General features: G+C 35.2%; 1 protein-coding gene across 1 annotated transcript; it reads right to left on the reverse strand.

The window, feature by feature from the left end:
• Nucleotides 1-22,659: 22,659 nt before the first annotated feature.
• On the reverse strand, nt 22,660-23,211 carry LOC108458846 (uncharacterized). The gene has a single exon (XM_017758242.1). The coding sequence runs from the start codon at nt 23,209-23,211 to the stop codon at nt 22,660-22,662; it is 552 nt and encodes a 183-aa protein (XP_017613731.1).
• Between the last annotated feature and the right edge of the window lie 530 nt (nt 23,212-23,741).

Here is a 23,741-nt window from a genome sequence, read left to right on the forward strand (position 1 = left end):
GATTCTGTCTTTGAATAGATCAGTATATCGTCAATAACACAACTACAAATCTATCCAAATAAGGCTAAAAAATTTGATTCATTAAATCCATAAAAGTAGTAGGAGCACTGGTCAAACCGTATGGCATGACTAAAAACTCATAATGGCCATGCCGAGTTCTGAAGGCTATTTTCGGCACATCACACTCTTTTACTTTTAACTGATAATACCCGGACCTAAGATCTATCTTTGAGAATACTGTGGCACCTTTCAGCTGATTGAATAAATCATTAATACGAGGCAAAGGATATTTATTTTTAATCGTTATCTTATTCAACTGCCTATAATCTATGCACAATCTCAGTGAATCGTCATTCTTTTTCATAAATAAAACAGGTGCACCCCATGGCGACATACTCGATCTGATAAACCCTTTGTTTAACAACTCTTGTAACTGTGTCTTCAACTCTTTTAATTCTGCTGGGGCCATTCTATACGGTGTCATTTAAATGAGAGCTATTCCCGGAAGTACATCTATCACAAATTTGACTTCTCTATCGGTTGGTAAACCTGGTAATTCCTCAGGAAACACATCAATAAATTCATTCACAACAGATAATTTTTCTAACTTTGATTGTGAACCCTAAGTATAAAAAATATAGGCTACGTATGCCTCAAACAATTTCTAAGTAGAAAAAAATGAAATCATTCTAACAGTATCACCCAAATTCTCGGACTCAACCAAAAATATATCTCCTATCTAACATTTCAAACTAGTTTGTTTTTCTTGACAATTCACTATCGCCTCATGTTTCATTAGCCAGTCCATGCCTAAGATAATAACAAATTCTCGAAAGGGCAACAACATCAAACCAGCGGGGAAATCACATCCCTTTATTTTTAGTGGACAGTTACGACATATTAAATTAACTACCACACTTTGGCCTAATGGATTAGTGACTTGTACATCATAATCAATAGGCTCAATAGATAAATTCTTTTCAGATATGCTAACATAGTGCAAATATATGAATGTGTAGACCCAGGGTCTATTAATGCATACATAGGAATGTCATAAAGATAGAAAGTACCAGCAATTACGTCTGGAGCAGTCACTTCTTCTCTTGCTCGAATGGCATAGGTACGAGCAGGTGCTCTAGCCTTTGACCTACTAGTAGTATCTTTCATACCCGAACGAGTAGCCCCTGTAGCGCTGCTTTGACCCGAACTTCTACTTTTTTGAGGAGGAGTTTTCTGTTTCTGTTTCTCTTTCTGTTCCACTTCTTCTATTTGTAGTTGAGGATAATCTCGAATAAAATGATCAGTGGCCTCACATTTATAACAAGCCCCTAACTTACCCCTACATTCACCGGGAAGATTTCTTCCACAATGTTGGTATTTAGGCCTTGGGTGTTTTGCACACTACCCACACTAATAGCAAGTCTGTTAGATACTCTAAAATCAGATTGTCTTGGTCTACTTTTACCTGATCTTTCCAGCGCTGAAGTGGCTCGACCAAATTTCTCTTTAAATTTCTTCACCAGTAAAGCTGAAAATAACTTAGATGCACTTCTTTTGAAGGGTTCTTTGCTCTTTCTATCTCGTTGCATATTTTTATTACTTCAAGTTTCTGAGCACAATCTGATAGAACAATGAATTCTCGTATCTCAGTGCCTCCTATCATCATCCTGATCTCATCATTTAATCCTTCTTCAAATCTGATACACATTTCTTCCTCAGTGGGTACAATATCTTGAGAATATTTGCTGAGATAAACAATTTCCCTTTCATATTCAACTACTGACTTATTTCCCTGTCGTAAATCAAGGAATTCTCTTTTCTTCTTATCCAAATATCTTCTACCGACATATTTCTTCTTTTAATAATGAAACAACACATCTCAAATAATCATCTGGTGGGTATTCCATTTGTTTAAAAACCCTCATTATACTTTGCAACCAACATTTAGCTTTGACGGGGGTCATCATCTGTTCTTCCCCAAAAGTCTTTAACCCCATGTTTCCTAAGTTTTTCTAACGGAGAACGTTTACTGGATTCAGTTGTCGGTGGAGGTGAAGGTACAACCTGAGGCTCTACAAGTGTTGTAATAGGGGGAGGAAGTTGCTGAGCCTGATTTCTTTTTCGTATATTCTCATTGTACCACTGATTCATAAGTCCATAAATCATGTTTTTGAGCTCTTGTTCTCGTATCAAAGAAATTGGAACATTACTACTTGTTCCTTATTCAAAGTTCTATACTCTACCGTTAACTTCTTCCTGTTCAGTACGTTCAGGTCTATCTGACATCGTTACAAGTCGAAGATAATCTATAATAAAAAAACAAGGATTAGATCGGATCGTACACATCACACTATCACAGATTTATATGGCATGTATTTCTAGACACTTTACGCATCACACACATTTCGAGAATCGACTAAATCGAAACTCTGATACCACTAAATGTAACATCCCTTACCTACATTCGATGCCGGAATAGGGTACGAGGCATTACTGGACTAAAATACAAACATTTATACAAAACCGAAATAATAATTTCCACTTAAATTTTTAAAAAAATTTAAAAAAAAACATACATATTGTCTCTATTATGAGCCTTCGAGGCTCGAAACATGCATTGGAAATGGTTCGGGACTAAACCGAGAAGTTTGAAAACTTTTTAAAAAACTTAGAAACATTTTCATGTAAAAGGGGTCACACGCCCGTATGACAGGGGACACGCCCATGTGGCGTGGCCGTGTAGCTCACATGGCGGTGTCTCTGAGGCGTGTACCTTTCTGACTTGCATCTATGAAGAAACTTGAGTCATATGGCCTAAACAGATGCCTATATTGCTAGGCCATATGGTAATTAAAATTTCACATTTTAAGTGCAGACTTCACATGGCCGTATCACACGACCATGTTGGAGCCCATGTATGTTACATGACCAAGCCACACGCCCGTGTGCTAGGCCTTGTCAAATCCTGGACAAGCCGTGTGTCACACATGGCCTAAACACACGCCCGTGTGTCTGCTCGTGTGATGAAAATAGGTCATTTAAGACTACTTTTCTCACCCTCATCCTTTCCATCTACATAAAAAACACATTTATATGCCAATAAAGCCCAACCAAACAACCATTTCAAGCCAAAAACATGTATATTTCATTATCTAACACAACCATCACATTCAAATTACTTTACATATTTAATCATTCATACTATTTCATTATCATTTCAACTCCTATACATGCCATATAAATCAAAAAAGTTGTTTAACAAAATCTATCGGAGTAAATCTGGATAGTGTGATCCTCGATGTAGATCCAATCTTTCGAATGTATATACGTCAATCTATAAGAACGACAAACATACACAAGTAAGCTTATAGAAGCTTAGTAAGCTCATAGGCATAGAAAATAAGTCTTACCGAACATTTTACAACAATCATATAATATACGATTTCACTAATTTCTCCTGTCAATCACAAAATTAGTGATAAGTTCGCTTGACTGAATTCGATGTCACTTATTAACCAATTTTAATCTTTCGAGCCCATTTATCATTTACCTTTTTTAATCAAATTAGGGAACAATTATGGAATTAAGTATTTCGTTTTCACAATGCCATAGTAAAACTATGGTCTTGCACATAGTCACATATCACACTGATGCCATATCCCAGAAATGGTCTAACATAAAAGTACATATATCACTGATGCCATATACTAGATATGGTCTTATACGAAAGCATATAATCTCATCACACCAATGCCATAGCCTAGTTAAGGTCTTATACGAGAGCACCTATCACACCGATACCATATCCTTGATATGGTCTTATACGAAAATCACATATCACATGTTGCCATGGTTTAACTGTAACACCCCGTGCCCAAGATCGTTGCCGGAGTCGAACACAAGGTGCATACAGACTTAACTTAATTAATTTCACAGTCCATTTAAAATTTTCCAGGCAGGTTGGCAAGCTGCGTCACTGTCATCTTAAAAATCATATCTTGTGTTCCACAAATCAAAAATAAATTTCGTGATTTTTCCCTGAAACTAGACTCATATTTCCATCTACAATTTTTTTTCTAGAATTTTTGGTTGGGCCAATTAATACAGTTTATTAGTTAAAGTCTCCCCTGATTCAGGGCTCGACTACCCTGACCTTTGCGCATTACGACTTGGATATCTCCCTGTACAGGGCTTCAATACTGTTTCCGTTTGTTTCTATAGAAACTAGACTCAAAAAGGAATCTATGCATATATGGCATGACTTTCAATTATCTCTGGTTAATTTACCATGAATTTCCAAAGTCAAAACAGGGGATCCAGAAACCGTTCTGGCCCTTTCTCACAAAAACTTAAATTTCTCTTAACATACTGTTCACATGATCATTTTCTTGCTTTCCTATGAAAATAGATTCATCAAGGTTCATTCACATAATTTATTCACTATTTAATTCTATTCCTACTATTTTTAGTGATTTTTCAAATCTACATCACTGCTGCTGTCAACATCTATTTTTAAGGCAACTGTACTTATTTCATGATCCTCCATGGATCAACTAGAATTTGTCATACATATACCAAAAGTGATCATGAATGACCATTCCAATGGCTAACCGTTACCAACATTTCCATGCTTCTTAATGAGAACATATACATTCAAGATGACTATAACATTATGCTCAAAATGTATATAAGCCATTTTCGCATGGCTATCCAAAGTTTTACATACCAAGTTCAAACAAAACATAATAGCCTATACATGCCGAAATATTCTCTTAGACCATCTAAGAAGAAAATACCAAAAGTTGCTAGCCGGTGTGATGACTTCGACGACGGTCCCAGGCACACACAAAATGAATCAAGAACCTAAATAAGCAACAATAAGCACCAAATGAGTACATAACTCAGTAAGTCATAAGCAATGCACTACCCATCCATTAATAACATTATCATAATAGGAAACAAAATGGAACGATGCTAATTAATTCATCCAAACCGAACTATACCATAGTTCCTTAGACCTTTCGGTTCAATCTCACACCAAGTTACACATTCACATTCCATATACTAATCAATAGGATATTTGAGGCGTTTTTATACATCATTTTGTTTTCGTTACAATCATACAACTAAATGGCCTTTCACTTATTCCACGATAATTCTCATGTACGTGACTTCAATTAAAATTGTCACATAGGTTCGAAACTTACCAAGCTCAACTCCAAATATAAACATAGCGCCTATTAGCCATGAACTCAAGGTACTTACCCGATCCGCTGTCCGTGATCAACTTAATAATGTCGCACACTCAGTGTCAATAGTGATTCAAAAACATATAGTGAGTATGCACACTTAGTGCTATAAAATCAACTCGCACACCTAGTGCTATATAATCAAACTCGCACACTTAATGCTGTACAAATTTAAAACCCGCACACTTAGTGCAATCTCATGATCATAAATATTTATACCTGCACACTTAGTGCCGAAATCCACAACTCAATACATCTCACCTCTTTTCTTTTCATTCAATACTTTCATCACCACATACATACATGTATATAAATTTATCATTTCATTCGGCATAATTACATAGACATCATGTCTATTTAAATCGATACAAAATATACGCTTAGTGACTTACTTGTGTTGGGTAAATTAATTCCAAGTCGGCTACTCGATGACCTTCGATTTCCCCTTGTTGGATGCCTCTCCTTTAGGATCTTGAGCTTAAACAAATAAATTAACTCATTCAACCCCTTTGCTACATATATTGGTATTCATATTTTAATGATTTTATGACATACGAAACGGCATGGTAAAATTTTTATCTTGCTGCCTCGTGCTTTTAGCTATTCGGCTAATAGCCATATGCTATCGCCCTACTATCAATAATCCAATCACACATGCTTATATATATATATGGCCGAATGTACAAAGCTTAGACTCATCATCACCTATGCTCTTAATTGATAGCCGGATATGCATACATATATATATATATATGATATCAACTATACTATCATCTTTAATTCACCTAACACAAAATTTCTTCTCATGAACACTTGACCGAATTTTTCCTAACCTAGCATGGCTTTACATATACTTGTAACATCCTATAAATCCACATTTCTACCTAAATTTTCTTTTACCTTTCCTCTACTTCCATTCACAACATCAAGAGTACCATACACATGCATCATTACAAAGCTTCACACTTAGCATGCAAATGACATCAACACAAACCTACCTTAGCCGAAACTTAACTCATCTTCATGCCTCATCACCACAACATCAAACATCAAACATCAAACAAGAAGACAACACCCATGGCCGAATATCATCTCCATCTCATAGCAAAGATTTAAACCATGGGCTAAGTAGAACTCAAACTAACAACTAAAACATGCATAAATCTCATGGACAACATCAAACATACCTTAGTCTAGCAAACTCCCATGGCTGATTTTCTCAAGCTCTTCCCCCCCTTCTTCTTAGAACATTCGGCCAAGCAAAAAAAATGTGAAAGGATGGACACTTTTTTTTTCCTTTTGTTTTCATCATATTTTCCTTTTTTTTTTTATTCTTTCTAACATAACCACTAACCCAACATGTTTGCAACATGTTTCCACCCATAGCATGGCCGGCCATCATGCTTAAATTTGGGTAAATTGACATGCAAACCCACCATTTTCACAACATGCACTTATAGGCCACCCTACATTTGCCTAGCACATTTCTAAATTTTCTCACATAAGTCCTATTTGATAAAATTCACTTACAATTAACAAAATCCAAACATGAAATTTTCACACATGCATATGTACATATAATGAGCATCAACTATGACAATTATTTTTATGACTCGGTTTAGTGGTCCCGAAACCACTTTCCGACTAGGGTCAATTTAGGGCTGTCACAACTCTCTCCCACTTAAGAAATTTTCGTCCCCAAAAATCTTACCGGTAAATAGGTTTGGGTATCATTCTTTCATAGAGTTCTCAGGTTCCCAAGTAGCTTCTTCTATTCCGTGTTTGAGCCATAACACTTTCACTAACGAAACCCTTTTATTTCGCAACTCTTTCACTTCACGAGCTAGAATACGGATCGGTTCTTCTTCATAACTCATCGGCTTGAATTTCAATTTCGGAGGGGTTTATTACATGCGAAGGATCGGATCGATAACGTTGAAGCATCGAAACATGAAAACGCTAGAATCCTTTCGAGTTCGGGGTAAAAGCAACCTATATGCTACTGGGCCAACTCGTTCGAAGATCTCATACGGCCCAATAAATCTCGGACTCAATTTGCCCTTACGTCCGAATCTGAGTATCTTTTTCCAAGGCGATACCTTAAGAAACACTTTGTCTCCCACCTGATACTCAATATCTCTTCGTTTTGAATCCGCGTACGACTTCTGGCGATCCGAAGCAGCTTTCAAACTTTCACGAATTACTCGAACTTTCTGCTCAGCATCCTTAATCAAATCAACCCCAAAGATTTTGCTTTCGCTAAGTTCAGTCCAAAATAATGGGGTACGGCATTTACGACCGTATAAAGCCTCATAAGGTGCCATCTTAATGCTTGATTGAAAACTATTGTTGTAAGCGAATTCAATCAAAGGCAAATATCTTTCCCATGAACCACAAAACTCTAAGACGCAACATCTCAACATATCCTCGAGTATCTGAATTATTCGTTCAGATTGGCCGTCAGTCTGGGGATGGAATGCGGTGCTAAAATGCATCTTAGTACCCAACGCTTCTTGTAACTTCCTCCAAAATCGCGATGTAAATCTTGGGTCTTTATCCGACACGATAGAAATAGGCACCCCATGCAATCGAACAATTTGGGAGATGTATAATTCTGCCAATTTATCGAGCGAAAAATCCGTACGGACAAGGATAAAATGAGCAGACTTGGTCAATCTATCAACAATAACCCAGACCGAGTCTTTCTTACTCTGAGTCAAAGGTAACCCAGATACAAAGTCCATTGTCACTCGATCCCATTTCCATTCGGTATCATGATTGGTCAAGTAATCCCGATGGCACTTGATGTTCCGCTTTTACTTGTTGACATATCAAACACCTTAAAACAAATTCGAAATGTCTCGCTTCATACCCGCCACCAAAATTGACGTTCAGATCGTTGTACATTTTAGTACTACTGGTGGATAGACATTCGCCACTATGAGCCTCGCTCAAAATCATCAAGTAAGTTCAATTTCTTGGAACACATAATCGACCCTTGAATGTCAAACAATCATTGTTGTCAATCCGAAATTCGATTCCTCATTCGAGGCACATTCATTTCGTTTAGCGACCAATTCAGCGTCGATTTTTTGGGATTCAAGTATTTGATGAATCTATAATGGTTTGGCCTTTAATTCAACTACTAGCACCTCATCGGGCGAAATGGATAGGTGAGCATCCATCGCTCTCAAGGCAAACAGTGCTTTACGACTCAAAGCATCGGCCACCACGTTAGCCCTCCCCGGGTGATAATCAATGACAAGTTCATAGTCTTTCAACAACTCAAGCCAACGTCGTTGTCGCAAATTTAGATCTCTTTGAGTCATTAAATATTTAAGACTCTTGTGGTCCGAATAAATGTGACACCTCTCTCCAAACAAGTAATGTCGCCATATTTTCAAGGCAAACACTATGGCTGCTAATTCAAGGTCATGGGTCGGGTAGTTTTTCTCATGTGGCTTTAATTATCTCGACGCGTAGGCCACCACTCGACCTTCTTGCATCAATACGCAACCCAACCCAAGTAGGGAGGCGTCACTATAAATGATAAATTCCTTGCCTGATTCAGGCTGCACTAAAATTGGAGCTTCAGTCAAATAGGTTTTCAGTTGATCAAAACTTTTCTGACATTTTTCCGTCCATTCGAACTTAACATCTTTTTGAAGTAGCTTCGTCATTCGTGTAGCTATCGTCGAGAAACCTTTCACGAACCGTCGGTAGTAGCCGGCAAGTCCCAAAAAGCTCTGAACCTCAGTAATATTTCTCGGAGGCTTCCAGTTAAGTATGGCTGAAAATTTGCTCGGGTCCACTCGAATACCCGATGCGGATACCACATGACCCAAGACTCACACTTACTGAACTTAGCATATAACTGCTTATCCCGTAAAATTTGCAACACTAACCTCAGGTGCTCAGCGTGTTCGGTCTCATCTCTTGAATAGACCAAGATGTCATCAATAAACACAACTACGAACCGGTCCAAATATCGCTCAAGATTCGATTCATTAAATCCATAAATACCGCAAGGGCATTAGTGAGCCCAAACGGCATCACTAAGAACTCAGTAGTGGCCGATCTCGCTCGAAAGCGTTTTGGGTATATCCGAATCTCGAATCCAAGAATCGATAATAACCCGATCTCAAATCTATCTTTGAAAACACCGAGGCTCCTTTACTTGATCAAACAAATCATCAATACGCTGTAACGGATATTTATTCTTTATTGTCGCTTTATTCATTGACGATAGTCGATGCACAATCTCATGGTTCCGCCCTTCTTTTCACAAACAATACCGTGCACCCTAAGGTGAAAAAGCGGGTCGAGCGAAACCTCTATCCGTCAATTCTTGCAACCGAAGCTTTCAACTCTTTTAGCTCGGTTGGTGCTATACGATACGGAGCTATCGAAATAGGCGTAGTCCCAGGTACAAGCTCAATACCAAACTCTACCTCCCGAATAGGTGGTAAACCCGGTAATTCTTCGGAAAAAGTCCGGTATTCACTAACCACCGCATGATTCGGTTTCTTTTCTAACTTTTATCACTAAGTACATACGCAAGGTACACTTCGCACCCCTTTCTTACATATTTCGAGCCAACATTGATGATATTACAGCTGGCAACCCCTTTAAGTCCGTAGACTCCACTCGAATTATCTCGTTATTTGCGCACCTCAAATCAATGGTTTTTCTTTTGCAACTCACCACTGCGTCATATACGGTCAACCAGTCCATACCAAGAATAACATCTAATTCATCAAATGGTAAAAGCATCAAATCAGCCGAAAAACAGGATTCTCGGATCATTAGAGGGCATCTCTTTTACACACTTTGTCAACAAGCGCATATTGACCCAAGGAATTTGACACTCGAATTACGAACTCAGTAGACTCAATAGGCAAAGTCTTACTGGATGCTAAAGTCTCACATACATAAGAATGAGTAGAGCCAGGGTCGATTAATGCAATTACATTAGTGTCAAAAAGAGTGAAAGTACCAGTGATAACATCAGGGGAGGATGCTTCCTCTCGTGCACGGATGGCATATGCCCTAGCAGGAGTACGGGTCTCAGATCGAACAGCCGTATCGAGGCCCCTCTCGACTACCACCCTTACCTCTTGAAATTCTCTTGGTCTACCTCTAGTGTCATTCCACCGTGTCTTGCATCTTGCATCCTATTCTTCTCATCAAACTCCGTGCAATCTCTAATGAAGTGGTCCTTCGATCCGCATCTGTAACAGGCCCTGTTAGTAGTCTTACCCCAACATTCACCTATGTGCCGTCTTCCACATTGGGGGCATTCAGGTTTCTCTTGGCGATTATTGCCCACACTAGCTACCGAAGTAGCTCGGGAGTCCGTCGATGGTCATGCTCTGATGGAAATTCCCGCAGTCGTCCTCGACTTGCTAGTGTTCTCCCTGAACTTCTTTACAGCCGAGAACGAAGCTTTACCCGTTGATCTTTTACGATAGTCTCTAGCTTCAAATTCAGCCTTCTTCTTCGTCTTTCCAAGTTCTTTCGCCTTGCAGGCTCGTTCGACTAGTGTTACGAACTCCTTTATCTCCAAAATACCCACCAGTAGCTTTAAATCTTCATTCAATCCTTCTTCAAATCTTTTGCACATAGCAACCTCATCGGCCACACACTCCCGGGCATACCGACTGAGTTTTACGAACTCATGTTCATATTCAAATACTGTCATACGGCCTTGTTTGAGTTCCAAGAATTCTTTACGCTTTTGATCGATGAACCGTTGACTAATATATTTCTTTCGAAATTCCGTTTGAAAGAAATCCCATGTAACTCGTTCGTTTGGGACTATGGAAATCAAGGTCCTCCACCAATAGTAAGCTGAGTCTCGCAACAAAGATATAGCACACTTTAGACATTCATCGGGTGTGCATGACAGTTCATCAAACACCCGAATGGTGTTATCAAGCCAGAACTCGGCCCTTTCGGCATCATTAGTAAATATGGCCTTGAACTCCTCGGCCCCGCGCTTGCTAATCAAGTCCACCGGTGGTTTACTCAGCTCACAAGGTCAGTAACTGATGGCATTATGGGCTCTTGGGGTGGATTATTCAAATTCAAAAATTGTTAGACAGCCTGATTGGTTCGGGCATATTATGCGACCCACTCATTCATCATGGTGAAGAAGGCTTGTTTAGCCCCCTCACCTTGATTATTTGCAGATGACTGAGGTTCAACAGGCGGCGTCCCTTGTGCAGGAGCAGCCGCTACACTTTCAATGTCATCCGCCAAGATTCTCTCTACACCGGGATCCATTCACTAATCAAAACAATTATTTTAACCGTCAGAAGTCATCACACATTTAAACATTAACATTAAGGCATGTATAGCTAGACTCATACGTGCTATGGTAGTCCTAGAACCGACTAAACCATAGCTCTGATACCAATTAAATTGTAACACCCCGTGCCCAAGACCGTTGCCGGAGTCGAACACAAGGTGCATACAGACTTAACTTAATTAATTTCACAGTCCATTTAAAATTTTCCAGGCAGGCTGGCAAGCTGCGTCACTGTCATCTTAAAAATCATATCTTGCGTTCCACAACTCGAAAATCAATTTCGTGATTTTTCCCTGAAACTAGACTCATATTTCCATCTACAATTTTTTTTCTAGAATTTTTGGTTGGGCCAATTAATACAGTTTATTAGTTAAAGTCTCCCCTGATTCAGGGCTCGACTATCCTGACCTTTGCGCATTACGACTTGGATATCTCCCTGTACAGGGCTTCAATACTGTTACCGTTTGTTTCTATAGAAACTAGACTCAAAAAGGAATCTATGAATATATGGCATGACTTTCAATTATCTCTGGTTAATTTACAATGAATTTCCAAAGTCAGAACAGGGGATCCAGAAACCGTTCTGGCCCTTTCTCACAAAAACTTAAATTTCTCTTAACATACTGTTCACATGATCATTTTCTTGCTTTCCTATGAAAATAGATTCATCAAGGTTCATTCACATAATTTATTCACTATTTAATTCTATTCCTACTATTTTTAGTGATTTTTCAAATCTACATCACTGCTGCTGTCAACATCTATTTTTAAGGCAACTGTACTTATTTCATGATCCTCCATGGATCAACTAGAATTTGTCATACATATACCAAAAGTGATCATGAATGACCATTCCCATGGCTAACCGTTACCAACATTTCCATGCTTCTTAATGAGAACATATACATTCAAGATGACTATAACATTATGCTCAAAATGTATATAAGCCATTTTCGCATGGCTATCCAAAGTTTTACATACCAAGTTCAAACAAAACATAATAGCCTATACATGCCGAAATATTCTCTTAGACCATCTAAGAAGAAAATACCAAAAGTTGCTAGCCGGTGTGATGACTTCGACGACGGTCCCAGGCACACACAAAATGAATCAAGAACCTAAATAAGCAACAATAAGCACCAAATGAGTACATAACTCAGTAAGTCATAAGCAATGCACTACCCATCCATTAATAACATTATCATAATAGGAAACAAAATGGAACGATGCTAATTAATTCATCCAAACCGAACTATACCATAGTTCCTTAGACCTTTCGGTTCAATCTCACACCAAGTTACACATTCACATTCCATATACTAATCAATAGGATATTTGAGGCGTTTTTATACATCATTTTGTTTTCGTTACAATCATACAACTAAATGGCCTTTCACTTATTCCACGATAATTCTCATGTACGTGACTTCAATTAAAATTGTCACATAGGTTCGAAACTTACCAAGCTCAACTCCAAATATAAACATAGCGCCTATTAGCCATGAACTCAAGGTACTTACCCGATCCGCTGTCCGTGATCAACTTAATAATGTCGCACACTCAGTGTCAATAGTGATCCAAAAACATATAGTGAGTCCGCACACTTAGTGCTATAAAATCAACTCGCACACCTAGTGCTATATAATCAAACTCGCACACTTAGTGCTGTACAAATTTAAAACCCGCACACTTAGTGCAATCTCATGATCATAAATATTTATACCCGCACACTTAGTGCCGAAATCCACAACTCAATACATCTCACCTCTTTTCTTTTCATTCAATACTTTCATCACCACATACATACATGTATATAAATTTATCATTTCATTCGGCATAATTACATAGACATCATGTCTATTTAAATCGATACAAAATATACGCTTAGTGACTTACTTGTGTTGGGTAAATTAATTCCAAGTCGGCTACTCGATGACCTTCGATTTCCCTTGTTGGACGCCTCCTTTAGGATCTTGAGCTTAAACAAATAAATTAACTCATTCAACCCCTTTGCTACATATATTGGTATTCATATTTTAATGATTTTATGACATACTAAACGGCATGGTAAAATTTTTATCTTGTGCCTCGTGCTTTTAGCTATTCGGCTAATAGCCATATGCTATCGCCCTACTATCAATAATCCAATCACACATGCATATATATATATATGGCCGAATGTACAAAGCTTAGACTCATCATCACCTATGCTCTTAATTGATAGCCGGATATGCATACATATATATATATATATGATATCAACTATACTATCATCTTTAATTCACCTAACACAAAATTTCTTCTCATGAACACTTGACCGAATTTTTCCTAACCTAGCATGGCTTTACATATACTTGTAACATCCTATAAATCCACATTTCTACCTAAATTTTCTTTTACCTTTCCTCTACTTCCATTCACAACATCAAGAGTACCATACACATGCATCATTACAAAGCTTCACACTTAGCATGCAAATGACATCAACACAAACCTACCTTAGCCGAAACTTAACTCATCTTCATGCCTCATCACCACAACATCAAACATCAAACATCAAACAAGAAGACAACACCCATGGCCGAATATCATCTCCATCTCATAGCAAAGATTTAAACCATGGGCTAAGTAGAACTCAAACTAACAACTAAAACATGCATAAATCTCATGGACAACATCAAACATACCTTAGTCTAGCAAACTCCCATGGCTGATTTTCTCAAGCTCTTCCCCTTCTTCTTAGAATATTCGCCAAGCAAAAAAATGTGAAAGGATGGACACTTTTTTTCCTTTTGTTTTCATTATATTTTCCTTTTTTTTTATTCTTTCTAACATAACCACTAACCCAACATGTTTGCAACATGTTTCCACCCATAGCATGGCCGGCCATCATGCTTAAATTTGGGTAAATTGACATGCAAACCCATCATTTTCACAACATGCACTTATAGGCCACCCTACATTTGCCTAGCACATTTCTAAATTTTCTCACATAAGTCCTATTTGATAAAATTCACTTACAATTAACAAAATCCAAACATGAAATTTTCACACATGCATATGTACATATAATGAGCATCAACTATGACAATTATTTTTATGACTCGGTTTAGTGGTCCCGAAACCACTTTCCGACTAGGGTCAATTTAGGGCTATCACATTAACCATGGTCTTTTCCGTCAATTCATCTTAGCCACAGAACGAAAGTACTCAAATCCGTCGTTCCACTTAATTTGTACTTTTAGTCAAACATTATTTCACAATTATCATAGTTTAATGACATTCGTATACAATAATATACTATAACATTCATGAATTTTTTTTTTTATATCAAAACATTAAATTTAGCCATACGAACTTACCCAGGCTAATTTGCAAAAGTCGTAGAAATTCAGGGATTATTCTGGCAATTTATCCTTTCCACGATTCACTTCGAGTTCTTGATCTATAATTATAAGATCATTCAATTATTAGAATTTATCACAATTTTACTCTATTTCATACTTTATTCCCTTAAATTTTGAAATTAAACTTTTACTCTAAATTTTTTAATTTTTACAATTTGGTCTTAGCTTAATTTATTCATCAATTAAACTAGTTCCTCTCAAATAACACTTTATCTAGACTTTATAAACTACTTCACATCCTTTGACATTCAAAATTTCAACACAAAACCCTAATTATAACAACTTTCACAATTAGGTCCTAAAAATCAATTCCTATTAAAATCTCTTCATAAAGTCATCATGAAATAAAATTGAAACCCCAATTCCATGCTAAATTATTATAAACTTTCAGCACTTATTCATGGAAACTTTGTAAATCATTCATAAAAGCAAAAACTAATGAATTAGATAATAGGACCTAGTTGTAAAAGTCTCAAAATCATAAAAATTACAAGAATTAATCGAGAATTAAGCTTACATGTAGTAAAATATGAGAAACCAGCTTAAGAAAACCCTTCAATGGTGTTTTTGGCTAGAGAGGACGAAGAAAAATGAGGAGAATTCTAGATATTCTTATTTAATCCAATTTTTAACTGTTCAATTTCAATTTAATTACCAATTTGCCCTTAGTTCACACTATTTCTCAGCCATTCACTTACCTAACCGTCCAACCCATTTTATTTTGGGTCAAATTTCTCTTTAAGTTCCTCTTATTTATTATTTAAACCATTTAATCACTTCCCACTATTTTACATCTTATTCAATTTAGTCCTTTTTATTCAATTGACTTCCGAAATATTAAAGTTTCCTAACAAAAATTTAATACTAAAAACTTTAATACTAACTTATTAACACTCCATAAATATTTCTAAAAATATTAATGGCTCGGTTTATGAATTCGAGGTCTGGATACCTCGTCCTTGACCCAATTACCTAATACTTTTCCTTTAAAACACAAAATTCACTAATTTAAAAATATTTCTAAAATCACACCTAACTTTCACTTGTTAATTTATAAATTATTAAACTCACATGTCGGATTTAGTGATTTTGAATCACTGTTCCGACACCACTGAAATTTGGGCCGTTACATCACTTGGGTTGTGAATTGAATAGGAATGATATATATAGGTTGTGCATTTACCAAATTCAATGATTTGTATGTTTGAGTTTGATTGAGATATCTATGGATGGTATATTAGTTGTTGATGATAGAATTATATGTGGTGTCAATGAGGGCACATTGGTTAGGCACTTAAGATGCTTGCTTGAGCATGTTTGACTATGTTTTATTGTTACTTAATACCCTTTTCAAATGTTCTTAGATGGGTAGAGTGATCATACTTGATTTGGTTTTGGAAAATGCTTGTTTTAGGTAAAAAAATTGTCCACACGGCCTGAGACACGGGCTTGTGTCTCAGTCGTGTGTGATGCCCGGCCTGGCAACACAATCGTGTGTTCCTTGTAGGTTCATTTGCATGCTAGCAAGGCAGTTACACAGCCTATCACACAGCTTGGCACACGGGCGTGTGAGGCCATTTCAAGTGTTACATGGCTTGACACACGGGTGTGTGGCTTGGATGTGTGACCTAAGTCAGTGAGTTACATAGGCACGGACACAGGCTAGGACATGACCTTGTGTCCCTACTTCAAATGCCAACATGGCATAAGACACGTGCATGTGACCCCTGTAGTAAAAAATTTTGCAACTTTTTATTTAACTTGTCAATTGATTTCTATTTAGTCTTGAAATGTTTCTAAGGAAATTTTAAAACTTTTAAAGCTCGACTGAGGGACAATTCGCATTTTTTTTGTTGATGATTTAATATATGTTTATAATTATTCATGAATTGATTGTTAATTGTTTCGATTGGTTGGTAATACTCCGTAACCTTACTTTGGCGATGGACACGGGTTTGGGTTGTTACATCGAATCCAAATGTATGATATCACATTATTTTGTTGAAGCAACTCCGGCTAACTTAGTTCATAATCATATCATTCAATGCACAAAATCATTTATATAAATTCAATCATCCATTTTAATCAAAAACTTGCATTTATAGTCTTTAGTAATTTAATTCATCAACTTATGGGGTTATGCTAAGTCTTGGGACATTGATCCTCGTCCTGGGTATAGAGTAGCTTTAAAACTCGTAGTTATCATCTACCACCTTAATTGGCTTACCAAATGCAAAAGGTTAGTCATTATCCTTTGGACAACCAAAAAAGAAATCATTATCCTTATTTAAACTAAACCAATCCTATATACAAAAGATTAAATCACATTGATAAAAATATTTAAAAATGTAATCGTAGTGTATTATAATTTAAATATTTTATATTTATCTTAAATAATATATTATAATTTTAAAATTGTTTTCTATTTATAATTTTAGATATGTCAAAATTTGAATATAATAATAAGTTATTTATAAGTAAATTTAAATGATTTAATATGTACATATGATCATATTAATTACAATTATAAAATAGTCAATGCGCTTTTAGTTAATAATAGTGTAAATTAGAACATGTACAGGTTAATTATATATAAGTTAAAAGAAACATTTAATTACGCCATATTATATCTATAAAATTTACTGCATATATAAAGTAGATTAAAGTAATCCATATTTTTATTTATAAAATATTTACACGTAGCTGTTTGTTGATTAAGTGCATTATATTTGAATTACCACCATATATTTGCAAAATCGAATTACTACTACAAAAATCTTGGTAGTATTAATATTGTATTGTAATCACCACCATTCATATTTATAAATAGTAAAGAAGTGAGCTATGAAAGTATTGTCTAATCAATGTGGAATTAAAATGAACTTTTAATGAAAATAGTGAAAAATTATCACTTATTTATAAAGTAAATGTGATATATGAGAGTGCTGTCTAGTCAACATGTGATTAAAAATCAACTTTTAATAAAAATAATGAAGAAATTTACACTGATTTATAAGATAAGCGTAAGCATGAAAGTGTTCTCTCACCAAGGTAGGATGAAAATTAACTTTTTTAAAAGATTAAAATTAATTTTTAATAAAAATAGTGAAGAAGTAAGTTAGAAGAGAATTTTTACTCAATGTGGGATAAAATTACCTTTTCAATGAAAATAGTGAAGAAATTATCACTTATTTATAAGATAAATATAATATATAAGAGTATTTCCTAATCAATGTGGGATTAAAGTTAACTTTTAATAAAAATAGTGAAAAATCGTCCTTTGTTATAAAATAAAAAAATGGAGAGAATAAAGAACAAAGAAAATATGAAAGCAATAGAGAATGAATAGAGAATGAACTTTATTGATAAAAAAAGGGATGATTACAATACTTCATCAGAGTCTCTATTTATAGGGATAAGAAGTATAAAAGAAATAGAGATCTAATTCTAATAACTATTAGAATTTAAAGTATATCAAAACTTTATCTTTAACATGATGGACATCCACTTAATAAGATATTCATAACACTCCCACTTGGATGTCCATTGACAGATAATGTGCCTCGTTAAAACTTTATTAGGAAAAACCCTGTGGGATAAAAAACCTAATGAAGGAAAAAGAGTACACAATCTTCTATTACAAGCTACCTTGTTAAAAACTTTTACCAGGAAAAGTCAATGTGACAAAACCTTGATTAAAGGAAAAGAGTACTACTTGTTTTTAGACTCCCCTTGATGGCAACATTACATTACATCTTTGAGTCGACGCATTCCAATCTTGTGTATTAGTCTTTCAAATGTTGAAGTTGGCAATGCCTTAGTAAAAAGATCTGCTAAATTCTCACTAAAACGAATTTGTTGAAAATTTATATCACCTCTTTTCTCAAGATCATGGGTGAAGAATAATTTTGGTGAGATATGTTTCGTTCTGTCACCTTTGATATACCTACCCTTCAATTGAGCTATACATGCTGCATTATCTTCATATAAGATAGTTGGCATCTTTTCCTCTAAAGACAAATTACATACCATCTGGATATGTTGGGTCAATAACCTTAGCCAAACACACTCTCGACTTGCCTTATGCATTGCAATTATTTTTGCATGACTTGAAGAAGCAACAGCTAATGTTTGCTTTGTTGAACGCCATGATATGATAGTATCCCCACATGTAAATAAATATCCTATTTGAGATCGACCTTTATGTGGATCTGATAAGTATCCAGCATCAACATAGCCAACTAATAGGGATTTTGAATCATTTGAATAAAATAACCCCATATCAATAGTCCCTCTCAGATATCTAAATACATGTTTAATTCTATTCCAATGTCTAGGTGTTGGAGAAGAACTGAATCTTGCTAACAAGTTTACAACGAAAGCTATATCAGGTCTTGTGTTATTTGCAAGATACATCAATGCCCTTATAACACTTAAATATGGTACTTCAGGACCAAGAAACTCTTCACCATCCTTGGAAGGACAAAATTGATCTTTATTCACATTTAACGATTGTACAGTCATCGAAGTACTTAATGGGTGTGTTTTATCTATGTGTTTTATCTATGTAAAATTTCTTTAATACCTTTTTCATATAAGTTGATTGATGAACATAAATTCCATCTTTTAAATGCTCGATTTGTAAGTCAAGACAAAACTTTTTTTTTCCAAGATCTTTCATCTCAAATTCTTTCTTTAAACAATTTACTGTATTTTAGAGCTCTTCAAAAGTTCCAATAATATTTAGATCATCAACATAAACAGCAATTATAAAAAAAATTATCTAAACCTTTTTATAAAGACACATAGACAAATTGGATCGTTTTTGTAACATTCTTTTAACAAGTATTCACTAAGATGATTGTATCACATACGTTCAAATTGTTTTAATCCATATAAACTTTTCTTTAATCTGATCGAACAATTTTTCCGAGAAACGCTATATCCTTCAGGGATCTTAAATCCTTCAAGGATTTTCATATAAATTTCACTATCAAGTGTGCCATACAAATAGGCTGTAGCAACATCCATTAGATACATGTCAAGTTTTTCACGTATTGCTAGACTAATAAGATATCTAAACGTAATTGCATCCACTACAGGAGAATATGTCTCTTCATAATTAATGTCGGGCCTTTGCGAAAATCCTTGTGCTACAAGCCGTGCTTTATATCTTACGGCTTCATTTTTTTTATTTCGTTTTTGCAAAACTACCCATCTATATCCTACCGGCTTTACGCCTTTAGGTGTTTGGATTACAGGTCCAAAAACCTCACGTTTAGAAAGTGAATTTAATTCTACTTAAATTGCATCTTTCCATTTTGACCAATCTTTTCTATTTCTACATTAATCAATAGATTTAGGCTCAGGATCATCATTTTCTTTTTCTACTTCAATAGCAACATTATCTGCAAAATTGTTCTCAACAACTATATTTTTCGGTTCTATTTTTCCCCCGAAGTAACATAACTTATCGAGATCTCTTGGTTATCATTATTTTTAGGTACCTAAATCCCTTCTGGGGTTTTATGATTATAATTAGTTATATCTTTGGCATCTTCTTGGGAATTTGTCTCCATAATATAATCACTTTGAGTATTTTCTCTTTTCCTTTTACGAGGATTTTTATCTTTGGAACCAACTGGTCTTCCATGCTTCAGACATGAATTACTTTCTTTTGCACTAACAGTTTGCCCTATTGGGATATCAATTCGTATTGGAGCATTTTCAGCTGGCTTGTGAGATTTTGTAATTCTCTTTAGGTCAGTAAATGAATCTGGCAGTTGATTGGCGATGTTTTGCAAATGTATGATCCTTTGAACTTCTTGTTCATATTGACTTGTACGAGGATCTAATTGAGATAATGATGATCCATTCCATGTAATTTCTTTTACTAGCTGTATTTTCTCTCCCCCTAATGTTGAGAATATTGTTTCATTAAAGTGACAATCAACAAATCGTGCAGTAAATAAATCTCCAGTTAATGGTTCAACATACTTAATTATAAAATGAGATTCATAGCCAACATATATTCCCAACCTCCTCTGATGACCCATCTTTGTTCGTTGTGGTGGAGCAATTGGAACATATACTACACATCCAAAAATTCTAAGATGGAAAATATTTGGCTCCTGACCAAAAGCCAATTGCAATAGGGAGTATTTATTATAACTTGTTGGCCTGATGCGCATAAGTGCTGCTACATGCAAAATAGCATGTCCCCAAGCTATAATAGGGAGCTTTGTTCTCATAAGTAATGGCCTAGCTATTAGTTGGAGGCGTTTGATAAACGATTCAGCTAAACCGTTTTGTGTGTGAACATGAGCTACAGGATGTTCAAATTTTATCCCAATTGACTTGCAATAATCATTGAAAGCTTGAGATGTAAACTCACCAGCATTATCAAGACGAATAGTTTTTATTGCATAATCTGGAAATTGTGCTCTTAATCGAATTATTTGAGCAAGTAGTCTTGCAAACGCCAAGTTGCGAGTCGATAATAAACATACATGTGACCATCTACTAGATGCATCTATTAATACCATAAAATATCTAAATGGTCTACATGGTGGATGAATAGACCCACATATATCACCTTGAATACATTTCAGAAATGCAGGAGATTCAATCCCAACTTTAGCTGGTGATGGTCTAATAATCAGTTTACCTTGAGAACAAGTATCACAAAAGAAATATTTGAATTCAAGCATCTTTTGGTTCTTTAATGGGTGCCCAATTGAATTCTCAATTATTTTTTGCATCATAATAGATCCAGGCCGGTCATGCCAAATAGTAAAAGTATGTGGTTCTACAAACTTCTGGTTTGTAGTAACATGTACCTCAATTGCACTAATATGTGTATAATATAAACATGATGAAAAAGTAGGTAGCCTTTCCAAAACACATTTCTTTCCACATTCAATATTTGTAATATATAGATATTCAATATTTTTCTCATTCATAGTTTTAATATGATAGCCATTGATACGAATATCTTTAAAACTCAATAAATTTCTTTGAAACGTAGTGAAAAATAAAGCATCATCAATGACAAATTTTGTACCTTTAGGTAATAATAAAATTGCTCTTCCGGAGCCTTCAATAAATTTTGAACTACCCAAGATTGTATCAATATGAGCATCACTTATTATTAAATGAGAAAAATATTTTTTCTCTTTGAGTATCGTATGTGTTGTAGCACTATTAACAAGACATATGTCTCCATTGATTTTGGATCCAACAAAATTTTGTTGATCATTCATGTTCTTCAAAAAATAAATAAAATATAACATTAGAAACGTTGCAAATATTTATTTAATGTGTATAACTTGCAAAATAAGTAAATAAATAAACATACTTTTTTTTTGAATCAAGAAAATGAACATATTTAAAATAACATAGTAACACCAACTTATTCCTTATGCAAGAAAATGAAACATACTTAAAAACAATATAAAATGCTAAAATAACACCAACTTTTCTAATGATTTTCTAAGAAATCTATCACATCAAGGTGAGTTATATCATTAAGGCCATGAATTACATCACCTTCTTTTTTTGCTTCCATTTCATCATTTTTGGATATAAAATTTGTCTCAATATTATTTTTCTTCCCTTTAATAGATGCTTGATAAAGCTTCACTAAATGTTCAGGCATACGACAAGTACGTGCCCAATGTCCCCTCATACCACATCAGTAATATAAATTTTCAATAACCTTTGAAGGATTATTTTGACCACTTCTTTCTTGACCTTCATTGCTATTCTTTTCCTGGTGATTAGAAATACCACTATTATGAACACCATGATAGTGGTTACTAGTACATCCTCGACCACGTCCCCAATTACGTCCATGATCATGACCACGATCGCAACCTTTATATTTTTCATTTCCATATTTACTGTGTACTGCAACATTCACTTCAGGGAGTGGTGCAGTACCAGTGGGACGAATTCCATGATTTTTCATCAACAACTCATTATTTTGTTCAGCCACTAAAAGACATGAAACCAATTCAGAATATTTTTTAAAACCTTTTTCACGGTATTGCTGCTGCAGGAGCACATTAGTAGCATGAAAGGTTGAAAAAGATTTCTCTAACAAATCCTTATCAGTTATGCTCTCTCCACATAATTTCAGTTGAGAACTAATTTTGAAAAGTTCTGAATTGTATTCACTTACAGTCTTAAAATCTTGTAGCCGTAAGTGCATCCAATCATAACGAGCTTTAGGGAGGATCACCATTTTCTAATGGTCAAATCTTTCTTTCAAAATTTTCCACAACTCAAAAGGGTCTTTCACAGTGAGATATTCCACTTTTAATCCTTCATGTAGATGATGGCGGATAAAAATCATTGCTTTTGCCTTGTCTTGGTTAGATGCTTCTTTATTTTCTACTATAGTATTCCCTAGACCTTTAGCATCTAGGTGAATTTCAGCATCTAACACCCATTACAAATAATTTTTGCTTGAGATTTCTAGGGCGGCAAATTCAAGTTTGACAAGATTTAACATTATAATCACTAAAAAAAAACACTAAAAAAATATTAGTAAAATAATAGTAATCATATTATTTGTCAAATGTAATTATAATAAAGTAATTAAGAAAAAAATAGGAAATAACATAAAATAATTTGTGATATAAAATTTAGGATTACCTTAAGTCAATAGAGAAATTAAATTCGATTCCTCCTAAAAACTTTAAGCAAATCGCTGCACAAGTTTGAACCCCTCTTTTTTCGTCAATTTTTGGGTAACCAATCAACCAATTTGAA

Source organism: Gossypium arboreum, chromosome 4 (genome assembly GCF_025698485.1).
Source record: "Gossypium arboreum isolate Shixiya-1 chromosome 4, ASM2569848v2, whole genome shotgun sequence".
In the NCBI taxonomy this organism is placed as follows: domain Eukaryota; kingdom Viridiplantae; phylum Streptophyta; class Magnoliopsida; order Malvales; family Malvaceae; genus Gossypium; species Gossypium arboreum.

Bases quoted from the DNA above. Each gene is read 5' to 3' on its own strand.
- LOC108458846 (XM_017758242.1), bottom strand. From the start codon at position 23,211: ATGGTGATCCTCCCTAAAGCTCGTTATGATTGGATGCACTTACGGCTA.